Source organism: Macaca nemestrina, chromosome 14, assembly GCF_043159975.1.
Source record: "Macaca nemestrina isolate mMacNem1 chromosome 14, mMacNem.hap1, whole genome shotgun sequence".
NCBI lineage: Eukaryota > Metazoa > Chordata > Mammalia > Primates > Cercopithecidae > Macaca > Macaca nemestrina.
Window position 1 is genome coordinate 80,537,914 of NC_092138.1, and position 16,341 is coordinate 80,554,254.

General features: G+C 45.2%; 1 protein-coding gene across 11 annotated transcripts in view; it reads left to right on the forward strand.

Moving 5' to 3' along the window:
• The window catches only part of LOC105481052 (PALM2 and AKAP2 fusion), a 545,532-nt gene that overhangs the window by 295,693 nt on the left and 233,498 nt on the right, over positions 1-16,341 (forward strand). For 8 of the 11 annotated variants that reach the window (XM_071078127.1, XM_011740318.2, XM_071078129.1 and 5 more), the window contains 3 exons: positions 7,971-8,085; positions 8,982-9,003; positions 16,167-16,268. In XM_071078127.1, the coding sequence (XP_070934228.1) occupies positions 7,971-8,085; positions 8,982-9,003; positions 16,167-16,268 (239 nt within the window). The remainder of the gene's footprint in view (positions 1-7,970; positions 8,086-8,981; positions 9,004-16,166; positions 16,269-16,341) is intronic. The other 3 variants (XM_011740329.2, XM_011740320.2, XM_011740322.2) reach the window with 1 other exon arrangement.

Sequence of the window (16,341 nt, forward strand, 5' to 3'; positions counted from 1 at the left end):
CAATGTATGTAAAACACTCATAACAGTTCCAAGCACACAGTAAGCACTCAATAATTCTAATTCTTATGATTATTTTTGTTACATATATTAATGTATCTAGGAAAAACAATATTAGAATTGTTAGTATTATAATAATTATTGTCATCATTGATGGGGAAGGAAAAATGAAGCCCACTTGAGTTGACAGGCAAGACCCTCTCCAGACAGTAAAACGATTAAAAACCAAGTTGTATCTGTCTGTGCTCCTTTGGATTCAACTGACTAACACCCAGGCAAAGGAAAAATATATTGGCTTTTTTTTTTTTGAGATGGAATCTCACACTGTTGCCCAGGCTGGAGTGCAATGGCACGATCTCGGCTCACTGCAACCTCTGCCTCCCAGCGGTTCTCCTGCCTCAGCCTCCCATGTAGCTGGGATTACGGGCGCCTGCCACCATGCCCAGCTAATTTTTATATTTTTAGTAGAGACGGGGTTTCACCACGTTGGCCAGGCTGGTCTCAAATTCCCAACCTCAAGTGATCCACCGGCTTTGGCCTCCCAATGTATTGGCTTTTGTAGGTAAGAAGGGCAAAGGAGTAGCCGAGGATCTGGGAAGCAGGAACTGGAGATTGAATGGCACGGTGTCCCCAGCAGCCAGCATGCTCTGTCTTCCCCTCTGTTTGTTTGGGCCTTGCAGGAAGGTAGGCTCTCAGCAGAGCCTTGAAGGCCAGGTATTTGAGAGCCAGGCATGTAGAGCAGAGGGAGAGCATGAGTGAGCCACTGGGAGTGGGGACAGGAATGGCAAGAACCTATCCGAGGCACCATGCTGAGCTGTGAAGCTGGAGGGCAGAGCAGGTTGTGACCTGAAAAGGCCACCCAAGGCCACATGTTCCTGAGTGACAGGAAGGACATGTGATATGCTGGGCCTTGGCCCACGCTGTCTCCTCTGCCTGTCTCATTTTCTCCTCTTTTCCACCTGGTGAATGCATCCTTCAAGGCCCAGTTAACGCATCATCTACTTTGTCAAGCGTTTCTCACCACCCATATCAGTTGAAAATTGCAATCGGCTATGATCACAACAGAGGCTTAAGCCCATAACAAGCAATCTGGAGCTGGACATTCCAGAAGTGGTGTAGTCTTTCCGTTGTGCCCCCTGGGACCCAGGCAATGTCTCTTTCTGCACACTCAGACATACTATTGCCCCTGTGGACACAGGATTACTGCTCTACCTATAGCATCATATACCTTGTGGTAGGTAGAATAATGTACCCCCAGAGATGTCCACACGCTAAGCCTCAGAACCTGTGAATATGGTAGGTTCCATGGCAAAGAGGAATTAAAATTACAGATGGAATTAAGGTTTCCAAACAGCTGACGTTAAAATAGGGAGATTGGTATCCTGGATTATCTGGGTGCATTTGTATAACCACAGGATCTTTAAAAGTGGAAGAGGGAGGCAGAAATCAGAAGGAGGGGTGGCTGCAGGGAAGGTCAGAGAGATGCAACAGTGCTGGCTTTGAAGATGGAGGAAGGGAGCCACAAGGCGCGGAATGTTGGTGACATCAGGGAGCTGAAAAAGGCAAAGAAATGCATTCTCCCCTAGAGCCTGTGTAAGGGAACACAACGCTGCCAGCGCCTTGATTCTAGCCTGGCAACCCCCGTGTCAGACTGACATACAGAAATGTAAGATAATAAATTGAGACTGTTGTCAGCCACTAAGTTTGTTGTAGTTGTTACAGCAGGAATTGGAAATGAATGCATCTCTTTAGCACCAGGTCCCTGCACCTGGCAGGAAGGAGGGAAAGGCAAATGTTACTTAAGCCAATGTTCCTTTCCTTTTTTTTGAGACAAGGTCTCGCTCTGTCACCCAGACTGGAGTACAGTGCTGTGATCATTGCTCACTGCAGTCTTGAACTCCCAGGCTCAGGTGATCTTCCCACCTTAGCCTCCAGAGTAGCTAGAACTAAGGGTATGTGTCACCATGCCCAGCTAATTTTTTATTATTTGTAGAGATGGGTGTCTTGTCTTGCCATGTTGCTCAGGCTGGTCTCGTTCCGCTGGGCTCAAGCAATCCTCCAGCCTCAGTCTCCCAAAGTGCTAAGATTACAGGCATGAGCCACCACACCCAGCCCTCCTTTCCCTTTTAGGGAGTTGTCTGGAAGTCCCTTCTGATCATTTTTACTTACATCTCATTGACCAGAGCTGTCCTGTGACCAGCTTTATCTTCAGTGGAAGTTAGGATACATAATTTTTTCAGGCGGGCACACTGCCATCCCCAACCAAATAAGGATTCTGTTAGTTTGGAAGAGTGGGAGAATTGATACTGAGAAGACCACTCGGCATCCCCACCACACACTCACAGGCAGAACCAACTATTCTACAGCATGTTGTTCTTTCCTCTATTACTGCTATTTTTGGTTTGTATTGTAATTTATGTGTTCACATGGCTGTTTGCATTACTTGACCAAAAAGTCTCATGAGCAGACACTGTGTCTGATTTATTTCTCCATCCCCAGTGCTCAGCACAGTGCCTGATACAGAGAAAGTGTTTGCATGAAGTTGGATGGATGAATGTCTAAATAAACTTTGAAATAAGAACATGATCGATGCACTTCCCAGAGCGAGCGGTCCTTTATATTTTCTTGTGAGGATGATCTATTGGCATTAGATAGATTTTATAAGACCATTTGGCCATGATTGCAACCTCATCTCCAGTAAATTAAACCTACACAGCTGCAGTGTGTCACCTTTCCTTACGGCTTATTACGGTTTGCTTTTTGCTCAGAAGGAACTGAGCAAGCAGGTTAGAGACTGTTATGTGCACCTGCCACAGCCTACGGATCCTCGATTAACCTTGCGTATAAATTACACTTCCTGCCCAGTCTTTATTTTTAGCACAGCAATATCTATTTGGCTCTTCCAGAGAAGACTGCATTAGATTTCAGTCATGAAACTACAAAACGGTGGCATCTGCAACCTGGTTGGGATGACTGTTGTTAACCCCATGACACTCTGTTCCTTGGGAAGCTCCTTTGCCCCAGGACTCAGGTTTTCCTAAGAAAGAGAGCAGCCTGGACTGACCACACCCTCAGAGCCTGGCCCAAGACCACATGTGAACTTATAGAAAAATCTGCATTGGATCTGACATAAACTCTCCATTTCCTTCATTCATTCCATTTGGGTTGAAACTCGGTGGTTGTTATCACAAAGGTTTCATTTCGTTTCTTTCTTTTTTCTCTCTCTCTCCCTCTCTCTTCGTTCCTTCTCAGTTACACAGTATCATGACCCAAATCTTTAGCACTTGAACTAGATAGCTGAGAGCCTTGAAACCCATAGGGCCAGGGCACGTTGTGGAGACAGGCCAGCCAGTGGGCATCAGGTCGCAGAGAATTCTTCACCACTTGGGGTTGCTTCACTGGAAGAAGTGAGTTACTGAGAGACAGCCATCTTCGGCTTTCGTCAGCCATTTTTAACACGATCTGGTTTGTTTTAGAATCCCCTGTAGTGCCTAGCTCAGAGTCCAACCAAACAAGCTCCGTAAATGTTGGTTTTGAATTTAAATAGATGTTGGGGTGCTCCCATTTCCCCTTCACTAGACATGTGGGAAGATGAGGCCCTGGCCCCTCTTTCATGCCACAGCCTGGGAGATGCTGCCTTCTCAGCAGAAAGCCTCAGGAGGTATTTTGAAAAGGGAATTTATTGTTTTCGTTCTGCTTAGATAAGTAATAAATGAATTTTTTAAATTGGGAAAATATTGAAAATTATTTTTTAAAAATGAAATCACCTTTAATTCCATTACTCAGAGACAACTATCACTGATATTTTTCTGTTTTTTCAGTCTTAATCCTTTTGAAGGAGTGCCCTGTTTCCCTCCAGATTTCTCAGAGGATTGAGGATTAGGGAAGGGAGGAGAGGGTGCCTTATGTTCTTTCTAATCATTTAGCTTCAGGTATTATTGGGATATATAAAAATACATATAACACACATATAGATATATGTGTATAGGTATTATATAATTGGTATATACATTATTGGGATATATATTAGTAGGATATAAATATATATATATTATATAATGTACACACACTTATATTTGACCTGTACCAGTTCCTTATTACCACAATAATGCTAGATAACACACCCTCAAATTCAGTGGCTTAAACCTAAAGTTATTTATTCTTGCCCACACTTCTGTGAGTTGGCTGGGTATTTGCTGATTTGACTGGGCTTAGCTGAGTGGCTCTAATTTCAGGTGCATCTGAACTATATAGCTGAGAGCCCTGAAACCCACAGGGCCAGGGCACACTGTGCCTATCTGTGTGTTGTCCTCAGGTCTATCCCGTGTGTGTTCTTTCTGCAGTCCATGCTGACGGGGCAGCAGCTGCCCAGATAAGTTATTGTCTTGGCAATGGAAGGGGTGCAAGACGACAAGCTCAACTGGGCAAGCACTTTTCAAGCCTCTGCTTCTGTCTTATCTGCTCACATCCTATTGGCTAAAACATGTCACATGGCTGCAGCCAGTATCAAGGGACTGGGAAGTGTGTCCCATCCACCATGAGCCTAGAGCAAATCACATGGTCAAGATTGACATCAGTGGCTTAGGGAAGCATGTACTTTTCCCATGGAAGTAAGGGAGGAAGGAAGGGAATATTTTTGAGAATAATGTAATCTTTTTTTTTTTTTTTTTTTGAGATGGAGTCTCACTCTGTTGCCCAGGCTGAAGTGCAATGGCACAATCTGTGCTCACTGCAGCCTCTGTCTCCTGGGTTCAAGCGATTCTCCGGCCTCAGCCTCCTGAGTAGTTGGGATTACCGGTGTGCACCACCATGCCCAACTAATTTTTGTATTTTTAGTAGAGATGGGCTTTCACCATGTTGGTGAGGCTGATCCCAAACTCCTAACCTCAGGTATCCACCCGCCTCGGCCTCCCAAAGTGCTGGATTACAGGCATGAGCCATTGCACCTGGCCCAAGAATAATATAATCTACTGCACACCCTAAATATCTGCTAAAGTACTCTGTTCTTTGAGATTTAAATCAAATTTACTGAGGCTAGGCGTGGTGGCTCACACCTGTAATCACACCTCAAATAAATAAATAAATAAGATAAAATCTGCTCAGAGCCCACCTGGTTGGTAGTATCATCCAGTCTACACAGGGAACCTCTAGTCCAGAGCTCCTCTACTCATTGAATTAATTCAGTTTATGGATAATTTGACTGTCTCGTGTGTTGTTCCTATTTCACATGCGTATCGCTTTACTTACTCCCCCCAAAATAATTTACACGGATGTGTGTAGAAGATTTTCTGAACATCTGGAACGGCAAAGAAGTTTTATATCTCTGTGTTTGTACCTCTAGATTGGTCAGCCCCACTCCGTAAATTCTCTTTGCGTCTCGCCCACACACAGCCTCTCAAGTCAAAGCTTGCTGAAAAATTCACTCTTGTCTCCAAAATTCTGAAAGTCTGATCTTGGCTGGGCCACACCTTTGTGCAACTTAGCTCAGCTTTTTAAATTCATTCAATGTAGGTGTATTGAGCATTTGTGCCCTCCGTCTGAGGAATTCATAATCTAGTAGGGGAAATTAGTAGTTTACATTACTATTTGGAGCCAGAAAATTCTTTGTTGTAGGGTGCCATCTGGTGCGTTGTGGGATGTTTACCAGCATCCCTGACCTCTACCCAGTAACACCAGTCCCATCCCCTTGAGCTTTGGACAACCAAAATATCTCTAGACATTGCCAAATATCTCATGAGGGACAAGATTACCTCAGTTGAGAGTTACTGCTCTAGTATATAGTAGACTTGATAAGACTTCTAATAAAACAAAATGATATGCTAAGAAATGTTCAGAGGGGAGTGATGTTATTTCCTGGCAATGAAATCTGTGAACGCCTCATGACAGGTGGCGTCTGAGCTGAGACTTCAAGAATGGTTAGGAGTTTGAGTTGAGTTTCCTAGAGGAGGAAAAGACACAGGGTACATGTGGGCAAATAAGAGTGGTTCTATTTGACTAACGCATAAAGTGAAATAGGCACATTGGTAGAGTGGAGTTGATAGGTACTGGGAGGCTAGATACCATGGGGTCTTATAAGCTGTAGGACTTCTACTTTTACCCTGAGTGAAATGACAAATATATCAGAGCTGTGTTCACTGGGAGGGGGTTCATTTGGATATAGGGCTTGCCTTCATAATCCAAAGTAATTGCTGCAAAGACTTATCCCTCAGAGGTCATTTTTCTGACACCCAGGAAGGAAACAGAAAGGGCCTCTGAGGGGCACAGTATGTCACTAAATAAATTCATGCCTGGATCTTGGTGTTTCTTACCTTTCAGAAAACCCCACTCTGAATTCCTTATTTTACGTCTAAGTCTAATGGCCAGTTCCCAAGAGCAGATTAAAAGATGGAAAAAGAGGGCCAGGCATGGTGGCTCACACCTGTAGTCTCAGCACTTTGGGAGCCTGAGGCAGGAGGATCGCTTGAGCCCAGGAGTTTGAGACCCACCTGGGCAACATAGTGAGACCTCACCTCCACAAAAAAAAATTTAAAATTAGCTGGGCATGGTGGTGTGTGCCTTTAGTCCCAGCTCCTTGGGAAGCTGAGATGGGAGGATTGCTTGAGCCCAGGAGGTAGAGGCTGCAGTGAGCTATGATCGTTCCACTACACTCCAGCCTGGGTAACAGAGTGAGACCCTATCTCAAAAAAAAAAAAAAAAAAGATGGAAAAGGAGGAAGGCAAGGGAGGGGACTCATAGGCAGACACAGACTCAGCAGCAAAGCTTCTAGCATGACACGGTGGAAAGAGAACAAAAGAAAATATGAATGAATTAGTGATTGAATGAATGAACCAATGAATAAATTCAGATCAAATAATTCAAGAGGCACAGCAGTCTAGAGTTGTAGCAAGAGAACATTTATCCCTTCATTATTTCTGAAGACATTGCTGCATATCAGTGCCATCCTATGCCAATATATGCGATGTTTAACAAGGTGGGGGATGTGGGGAACACATGAGAACCCATGTGGTGAGAGTTGCTCAATGGTTAGGAGCAGGTCTAGAGTCAGAGCACCTGGCTTGAATCCTTGCTTCAGGGCTCTGCGGCAGTAAAGCCTGCTTTACTAGGTTACTTCACCTTGCCAAGCCCTACTGATCTCATCAGTAAAATGGGGATTCCCTACTCATTCCCAGGGTCATTGGGAAGTTTGAATAAAATAATCCACATGAATTCTTAGCTAAGTTCCTGGCACAGAATAAGTGCTCAGTAAACACTGGTGGTAATTATTATCATTTCACTGAAAGAATATGGCTGTTGAGACTTTCCCCAAATCATAGCTGCAGCTGCTGTTCTGGAATATTTCCAGAGTCTCCTGGCAGTGCTGAAATTTCCCTTTTATAAAATACATAGGGTGGCTGTGAAAATTGAGGAAAGTTCCAGAAGGTAGGGGCAGTTGCATCTGTCTTCTTCATTTCTCCTCTTTTTGGCAGTAGAATCCAGGCCACAGACAGAGAGGACAGCAGGCTCCTAAGGGTACTGGCCACCAGCTATTTCTTGGCAACACAATTCCTTTGAGCAAGAATGGCCCTTTACCTTTTGGCCAACCTGAGAGAACAGTTATTATGAGCTGGCCAGGAGAATATGAAGCTATTTTCCTTTTGATGTTATGTCCTATGCTATGTAAATATAATCTCCCTCCAAATAAGAAAGGTGCGCATGCATAGAGTTGGCAGAGAGACATCGAAGCATGTTGCACAGTGGTGGCTGTGAACCAGGGGAGGCAGTGCTATGTTGCTTTCCCTTGACCAATATCTGCCCAGTGGCAGAGCTGGAAACACAGGATGCTATGTAATGGAAAACCTTGGCCTGGCTCCTCAGCGTAATGTAAAACGAAGGCTGCCAGGAAGGTACAAATCGCCCAACAGGAAGAAGCTGCTCACTTGCCCGTGGATGGCAGGACAATAAAGTAACTTGTCCTTTGTTTGTGTGTTTTCCAGGCTGGAGCAAGAAATACAAACGCTAGAAAGTGAAGAGTCCCAGATATCTGCCAAAGAGCAAATCATCCTAGAGAAACTGAAGGAGACAGAAAAATCCTTCAAGGACTTTCAGAAGGTGAAAAAAACAAACACGATTTCTCGAAGTTATGTCCGTGGGGAAGTAAGGCCTAGCAAAATGGTGCCAACTGGGAAACAGGCCAGTTGGCATTGATGAGAAATCTGAGCCACAAACTCTATGAAATGAGAGGCAGATGTGTGAGGACCAGGGGCCTTCCTGAAGCTGAGCATGGCATATCTTTGGGTGTGGGACCATCTGGCCTGCTGCAAGGCATAGGGAATAGTCATTAGATTACCCCATCTGCCTACTGTCCAGATCCCTGATATACGTTGTGCCTGAAAAGCCTTCTCTTATTGGACTCTAGAATTCTAAAACCAATTCTGATGCAGCAGAATAAACATGCTCTTTGTGGCTATAATTATAGTTTGCTTATTGAGTCTTTCTTTCTAAAAAGGCCAGAAGCAATACCCTATGAAGTGGACAGGAATTCCAAATACAAAGAGTGTAAATACATGAAATTTTAATATATATAAAAACAGATGGTGCCGTGTATCAAAGAGTAGAGTTCGTAAAACCAGTAGGCTCTGAACAAACATCTCAGGACCTCCCTCCATTTTATAACTGTTTCTGCAGTACCTGAGTGAGAGAAAAGCAATCTAATGAAATCAATTTAGGATGGGATTTTCTGATATCATTCTCCAACATGACCAAGGATATTTGCTAGATCATTGAAATAAATATCTATTGGGAGAAATTTAGTATAAGTTGGGAATGGTAATTTTGGAACTCTAAACAAATTGTCCAGAAGAAAAGAGATCATTGCGTTTTCCCAGCACAGTCAAATTCTGGGTCTGGGCATGGGAGAAAGAGGGGTTAAGTCTTTAAAGATGGGAAAAGATGGGCTTGTACCCCCATATGTAGAGTAACGCTCTGCCTTGTTTTTGTTCCTACAGGGTTTCTCCAGTACGGATGGAGGTAAGTGCTCTCTGCCCCAACTGTAGATGAATGTTTTTGTCCTGTTCAGCTTAGGGGGTTTCACTAACAGGGGCTTAGGGAAGATGTACTGTGTTGATTTGTAAAGGCATCAGAAGAAGTAGCAGCACTGGTTGCAGGCCACTGAGGAGGTCCACATTCCAAGCCTTCCCTGCCTCTCTTCTTCAGGAACTGTCTCTTGACTCACTGTTTCTCCTCTCACAAAATTGGCCTGGCTCTTCTCCTTCCCATTAGGTCCCAATGCTCACTGCTTAGGCCTCTCTTGAAAGGTACCCAGCAAAGAAGAGTACTAACATCAGGACCAGGTCCCTCGTAGGGATGAGCCCATTTGTCCTAGTGGTTAGGTCCTCAGGTTGAAACACACGTGAGAAGTTTAGGAAATTTTGGTGAAACATTTGGTGTTTGGGAAACCTTTCTACAGTCTCTGGATTTTCTTTGCTTTCTCTCTGTCTCTCTCTGATCAGACAACTGTAGTTTCTTCCATAGAAACAGGGCTGGGCAAAACTTCCCTCCCTGTGTGAGATAGTTGGTTCAGAGCATAGGAAGGTAGGAGCAGGGTCCTGGCTTCCTGGTGGCAAGAGCAGGTCTTTTGCCTTCTCTCCTTTCCCTACCTTTCCTCTGTCCTCTCCTCTCCTTACCTGGACTGTGGGGATGAACCTGAGATTGTGTATTTCTCACCCTTCACCTTGCTCCGTATCCTCAGCTGCAAACCCATGATTCCTACTTTCATTTGGCCCTCAGCTAGATCTGCTTTACAATGCAGGGACTTGTTGGAAAGACCAGATATTATCTGCTCACCTGGCTATGAGAAAGTCACACTCTAGGGCTGGGTGTGGTAGCTCAGGTCTGTAATCCCAGCACTTTGGGAGGCTGATGTGGGAGGATCCCTTGAGCCCAGAAGTTCAAGGCTGCAGTGAGCTATGGTCACACCAGTGCACTCCAGCCTGGGTGATAGCAAGGTCTTGTATTTAAAACAAACAAGAAAGTTCAGCCTCTAGACTAGGAAGATGATCAGGAGCCAGGATAAGAATTGGCGTCAGTGTTTTCCCAGTGCCATTTGGAAATATTTGGGGAAAAGTTAAAAAATGTGTTTTTCAGGCCAGGCGCAGTGACTCATGCCCGTAATCCCAGCACTTTGGGAGGCCGAAGCGGGTGGACCACAAGGTCAGGAGATCGAGACCATCCTGGCTGACACGGTGAAACCCTATCTCTACTAAAAATACAAAAAATTAGCCGGGCATGGTGGCGGGCGCCTGTAGTCCCAGCTACTTGGGAGGCTGAGGCAGAAGAATGGCGTGAACCTGGGAGGCAGAGCTTGCAGTGAGTGGAGATCATGCCACTGCACTCCAGCCTGGGCAACAGAGTGAGCCTCCATCTCAAAAAAAAAAAAAAAAAAAAAAAAAGTGTTTTTCTGGATTAGTCAAAAATATTTGCATGAAGGATAGTTCTGACTTTGGCAAAAAAAAAAAAAAAAAAAAAAAAAAAAAAAAACTGTGATTTTTAATTTTTTTTTCCCTAGCAGGAGACCTGGATTTTGTCTCCCCAGGTGATCTTTAGGAAGGTACTAAATTAAACTTCATGCACTGAGTGCAAGTAGGCAGGGCCAAGTCATGTCCAAGCCAGCAAGGACTCCGGGAAAAGCGAACCTACCATAGTTCTAGGAAGTCTCTATGGTGTGACCAAGTCAGGGCACTTGTTCTGTGCTTTGGGGGTGGGGCACAGATTGAGGAAGTGGCCGTGGGGAATTGTGGGTACAACGTGGGGAGGATGGCAGGCTTCCCTGAGTCTGGGAAGACCTGAGACATGCCACACAATTAGCAATAACACAGTGCATGTCGGGCTGGGATGCGGTGTGGGACACTAACCCATGAACACCTACCCAAAGAGTGCATGTTGGCCTTTTACGCTTTCACTTCTTTTTTCCCTTCCCTTCTCAAATCAGGAATTTCCCTAGATGTCTCTCTGATAACTAGGGAAGGGAAAGAGCCTGTATGTCATGTGCCTGAGAAGTCTGTGTGGGGCATGGAGACCTGTCATACTCTATGACTTGTTAAGAAGCAAAAATGCAGCCGCATCATAAACTCTTACCACCTCTCTCATTTTTACCTCAAACTTCTTTCATTTTCTTCTGCATTGCTTCCCATTATTTTCACTCATCCACCTAAGCCGTTCGTAGAGGTGGTAAGAAGCCTAGTCATAACTGAAAAGAGCCTGCAGAGAAAGTTGCCCGCAGACTCCATCCTCCAGAATGGGTGAGCTCAGGCTTAAGAGGATGCAAAAGTCTTAGGGATCTCATTTCTTAGGAAATGGCCCAGGGAAGAGTTTCTGTGGTTTTACCTGTCACCCTGGATTATAATTCCTGCCATCTGTGGTTATCACCAAGCCTGGGTGACCTCTTTATCATACCACATCTATTAGCAAAGAAAGAAGTTTGAAGGTGGGAACACATACATCCCAGAATGTGATTGATGTAGATAGAGCGACACTGTGGTGAAGCAAATTCCAGTTGAGGGACTTTGGGATGTCTCTTTATCTTCTCATTCTTCAATTCCAAGGCCCTGAGTTGCCAAGACCCTCTTAGAATCAACCAACTTGCTACAAAAAAACAACAAGATATTATTATAGAACAATGATGACTTAAGAAACACTGTTAATTTCTGATACATGCAGATTACAGAATCCAGGTCCGGTTAGGATTACATAACTATACAGACACTGCAGATAAGCAGCAAAAGCATCCCAACTTACGAGGTGCTGTGAGATACTTGCTGGTGTTTGTGTGTGTAATGACCCCATCTCAGGTACTCTAGGTGTGTCCCTCTATGCATGGCAGAGGAAATAGAGATACCGTACTGCTGGATCACCAGTGGCTTTTGATTACATGATAGCCTGGGCAATCAAGAGCAATTTATTCTACTCGTGAGTAGAATCTCCTGGTCATATACATTCTGACACTCCCTCTCTTCCCCTGCTAATACACATTGTTGTTATATAGCAGAACCCTCATCTATTGGGTGGGTTGTTTTCACTGTCTTAGGCATAATGTCTTGTACAACTATAAATTGAATATAGTATATCTTTGGTGCTAATTCTTCTCTTTACCCACTGAGGTGATGCAAAACTCTTGGCCAGAACAGGCAAAGGAAAATGTCTGTCCTGGGCCTATCTCAGTCCTTGGTGTATGATATTGATCTTCTTAGCTTCCGATCCCATACCAGTCTGTGGTAGCTTAGAGCCTTTCCCACATCAAAACCTTCATACCGGTTATTCGCAAACCTCAGTCTTCAGTTGCCTATAAATTATGTGTGTGTGTGTTTGTTTTGAGATGGAGTTTCACTCTTGTCACCCAGGCTGGAGTGCAGTGGCGCAATCTCAGCTCACTGCAAGTTCCACCTCCCAGGTTCAAGCTATTCTCCTGCCTCAGCCCTGCAAGTAGCTGGGATTACAGGCGTAAGCCACAGTATCCAGCCTAAGTTACGTTTTAAGAAGAGTTTTCATCAATCTTGTTTCTCTGGCTTTAGCCGTTTCGATTCTTCATAGCTACTGTAAATATTTCAGCAGGATTAGAGCTAAGAAGCAGCACTCATCTTTAACTTCTACTCTATGGTGACTGCTTTCCACCTTCTCTGGCAGCGGGGAGAATAGTGGAAGACTATTCTGACTGTGGCAGGAAGAGGGCAGCTTATTGATTGAGGCCACCTGAAGAAGTTTTTCCCATTGAAGGTTTGGCAGGCCTGTTTGTTACTCTTTGTGCTGGTCTATCAGACACTTCCTGTCTCTAAAACCTTAGGGTTTAGTACTTAATGATATATTGAGGGGGCTGCTCTGTCCTCTTTCTGATGCCCCATTCTCCACTCCCTTGTCTCTCTCTCTCTCTTTTTTTTTTTTTTTTTTTTTGAGTCAGGATCTCATTCTGTCACCCAGGCTGGAGTACAGTGGCGTGATCTCAGCTCACTGCAACCTCCGCCTCCAGGGTTCAAGCGATTCTGTCTCAGCCTCCCAAGTGGCTGGGACCACAGGCACACACCACCAGGCCTGACAAATTTTTGCATTTCAGCAAAGACAGGGTTTCGCCATGTTGGCTGTGCTGGTCTCAAACTCCTGACCTCAAGTGGTCTGCCTGCCTCAGCCTCCCAAAGTGCTGGGATTACAGGTGTGAGCTACTGTGCCCAGCCCATTCCCTTATCTCTTAACAGAAGCCATGTAGCCCAACTCTCCAAGTGCCGTAGACTTCAAGATTGTAGCCAGTAAACATCTGGCAAAGGTAACTCCATCATCCACTCCCATCTGGCAGGGAGCTGTCTCCTGGAGGAGGCTGAGACATAAGTCCTGGGAATCACATGTTCTTTCAGATGGAAAATTCTTTGTCTGTAAGTAGTTGTTTTTTGTTTTGTTTTGTTTTGTTTTTTCCTGCTAAAACATTGAGTATGCAGACACACATGTGACCAGTCCATGAGATCTCACTTGGGCTCCAGCCTCTATCTTATTTGAATGCAGAAAGTCAAATTCACCAAGATCCCATTCCACAGACTTCTGGAAATTATCAGTGAATCTTGGAAGTTCTACAGATCTGCTCTTGTCATCCCTCCTTTCCTAAACTGTCCCTGTAGTCCTAGATTACTGCTTTGGTCTTCCCACGGACAGTTGTTACCCACCTGCCCCTACCCCCTCAGGACCACTGGCCTCAAGCTGCTGCTCTTTCTCGTTCTGCCTTGTGCTGGTTTGGGGCACAGACCCTTCCCACAGCCTCCCACAGTGGGAGTTAAAGGAAAGAGAAGACTGTGACCTAAGTTTAAGAATCATGGAGGTGGCTCACGCCTATAGTCCCAGGACTTTAGGAAGCCGAGGCAGGCGGATCACAAGATCAGGAGATCGAGACCATCCTGGCTAACACAGTGAAACCCCGTCTCTACTAAAAATACAAAAAATTAGCTGGGCATTGTGGCAGGTGCCTGTAGTCCCAGCTACTCGGGAGGCTGAGGCAGGAGAATGGCATGAACCAGGGAGGTGGAACTTGCAGTGAGCCGAGATAGCGCCACTGCACTCCAGCCTGGGTGACAGTGAGACTCTGTCTCAAAAAAAAAAAAAAAAGAGAGAATCATGGAGGTGCAGTTCAACATGGAGAATAATGCGCAACTTCAGACATGTGGCTACACTCACAGCCCCTGACTCAAATGCAAAACCATCTTCAGGGGGTCTCTGCAGGCTGCTTTCCAGCCATCTCCCAGCCTACCATCATCTCAAAGGCTCCGTTTCCTTCCTTGCAGTGAGGGGGGCCTTCAACCATGTCTGCCTTATCCGAGATCCAAGCTCCAACACATACAAAGCATCTGAGATGGAAAGCAACTTGAGCCTCATTCCACCCTAAGTCCTGCCATCCTAATCTTCCTTTCTCATTCCTTCTCCCCAAATGGCTAATATGGAAAAATCTCTCTCTTTTTTTTTTTTTTTTTGAAACAGAGTCTTACTCTGTTGCCCAGGCTGGAGTGCAGCGGCACAATCTTGGCTCACTGCAACCTCTGCCTCCTTGGTTCAAGTGATCCTCCTGCCTCAGCCCCTCTAGTAGCTGGGACTACAGGCGTGTGCCACCGTGCCCAGCTAATTTTTGTATTTTTAGTAGAGACGGGGTTTTGCTGTGTTGGCCAGTATGGTCTTGAACTCCTGACTTCAGGTGATCCACCTGCCTTGGCCTTCCAAAGTGATGGGATTGGATTACAGGCATGAGCCACCGCGCCCAGCAAAAAATCTATTTTCTTAGAGATACTCTACCTTTGCCTATGAACATAATGATCTGATGTCAATACATTCTGGACTGTTCAGAGTCACTTGCAAGTCAGCAAAAGGTCTGGTTGGTCTAGAAGTGAACTAAGCCTAGTCCAGTGTCTGTTTGCAATCCTCTTCAGCAAGAAATGAAAAAGAAAGCTGCTAGAACGGAAACAGTATGAGTGGGAATGCAGAGGAGGGGACAGTGGTGAGAAATGCGGAGGAGGCAGAGGCTATGGAACAGATTGGATACCAGGAGGGAGAAGAGTGAAGGGTGCTGCTGAGGATCCCAGGTGAACTGTGGTGCTCATGAGCCAAGATAGAGGACAGGAGAAGCAGCAGTTGAGCAGAGATACAAGGTCCATTTTGCACATGTTGAGTTTGAGGTGATTGTGGGATATTCAGTAGAGACATACGGTGAGCAGTTAGATGTAACCATCGATGACTGATGGACGTTCCAGGATTTTGTGGTCGTGATGCAAGGAAGGAATCACATCTCATGGAGCCCAGCTTTCTGGAATCTTCCTGCTTTCACTTTCCCACTTCTCTCTGGGGTGTACCCAGATTCGTCTTGTCTCACCTCAGGTGTTTCTTCCTTTCCTCTGATACCTTGGCATGCTTGCTAATGTTCATGCTCCCCGGGTCTCACCTCCCTAAAAAGGCTTGTCGAGGTATTTGCCCAAGCAAAGCTGATGGGCTCCTTCTTTTGCACAGCAACATTCCCTGCAACTGGGCTAATGGTGGGCTCAAGAGGTGTTGTCATTTAGAATCTCAGGACTTTATATCTGAAACACCAACCTGCAGTATTGAAAACATGAGATCAATTCTGAAGTCTGTTTATTTGTTGTAATGCATATAAAGTTGGTCTTTTGAATGAATCAGGCTTATAAAGCTATATTGCCAGTTCAGGGAATGAGCCCCATAATAATCAGACACAGAAAGCTTTATTTCTGGTATAATCAGACACAGAAAGCTTTATTTCCGGTTCAGAGAGTGGATTTGTTTTTCAGTACTGTTTAATGTACATTTCTAGTTTGATGTTTTCTATTTGGTCAATCCCACCAAATTGATAATGGCTCCCACAAGCCCATCTCTGAATCTTCCCCCCGTCCCTGAACTCATTGTCCTCCTAGAATCTAGAGATTTCTGATGACTCTTCTGAAACATAGAGCCATCCTGGGGCTTGAGCTCTCTGGCCAGGATCCCTCCTGCCTCAGCTACTCTGCTGAATACCAGTCACTGGGCAAATGCTAGTCTTTGTTTACCCTGATCCTCCTGTTCAGCGGTCCATTATGTAGGGCAGACAAGCTGCTGTCTCGGCAGTGAACCCATTGGGCCTCCCAACACTGTGACTAATTGTATTCCCTGTTCTCTGCTACCAGATGCAGTAAATTACATTTCCTCCCAGCTTCCCGACCTGCCAATCCTCTGTTCACGAACTGCAGAACCATCACCTGGGCAGGACGGGACCAGCAGAGCGGCTGGTAAGTCCTGGGGACCTTTGGATGCTAGGATGTTCCAAGGGGCTTGCATTTCAGTGAGCTTTATTAATGAGAT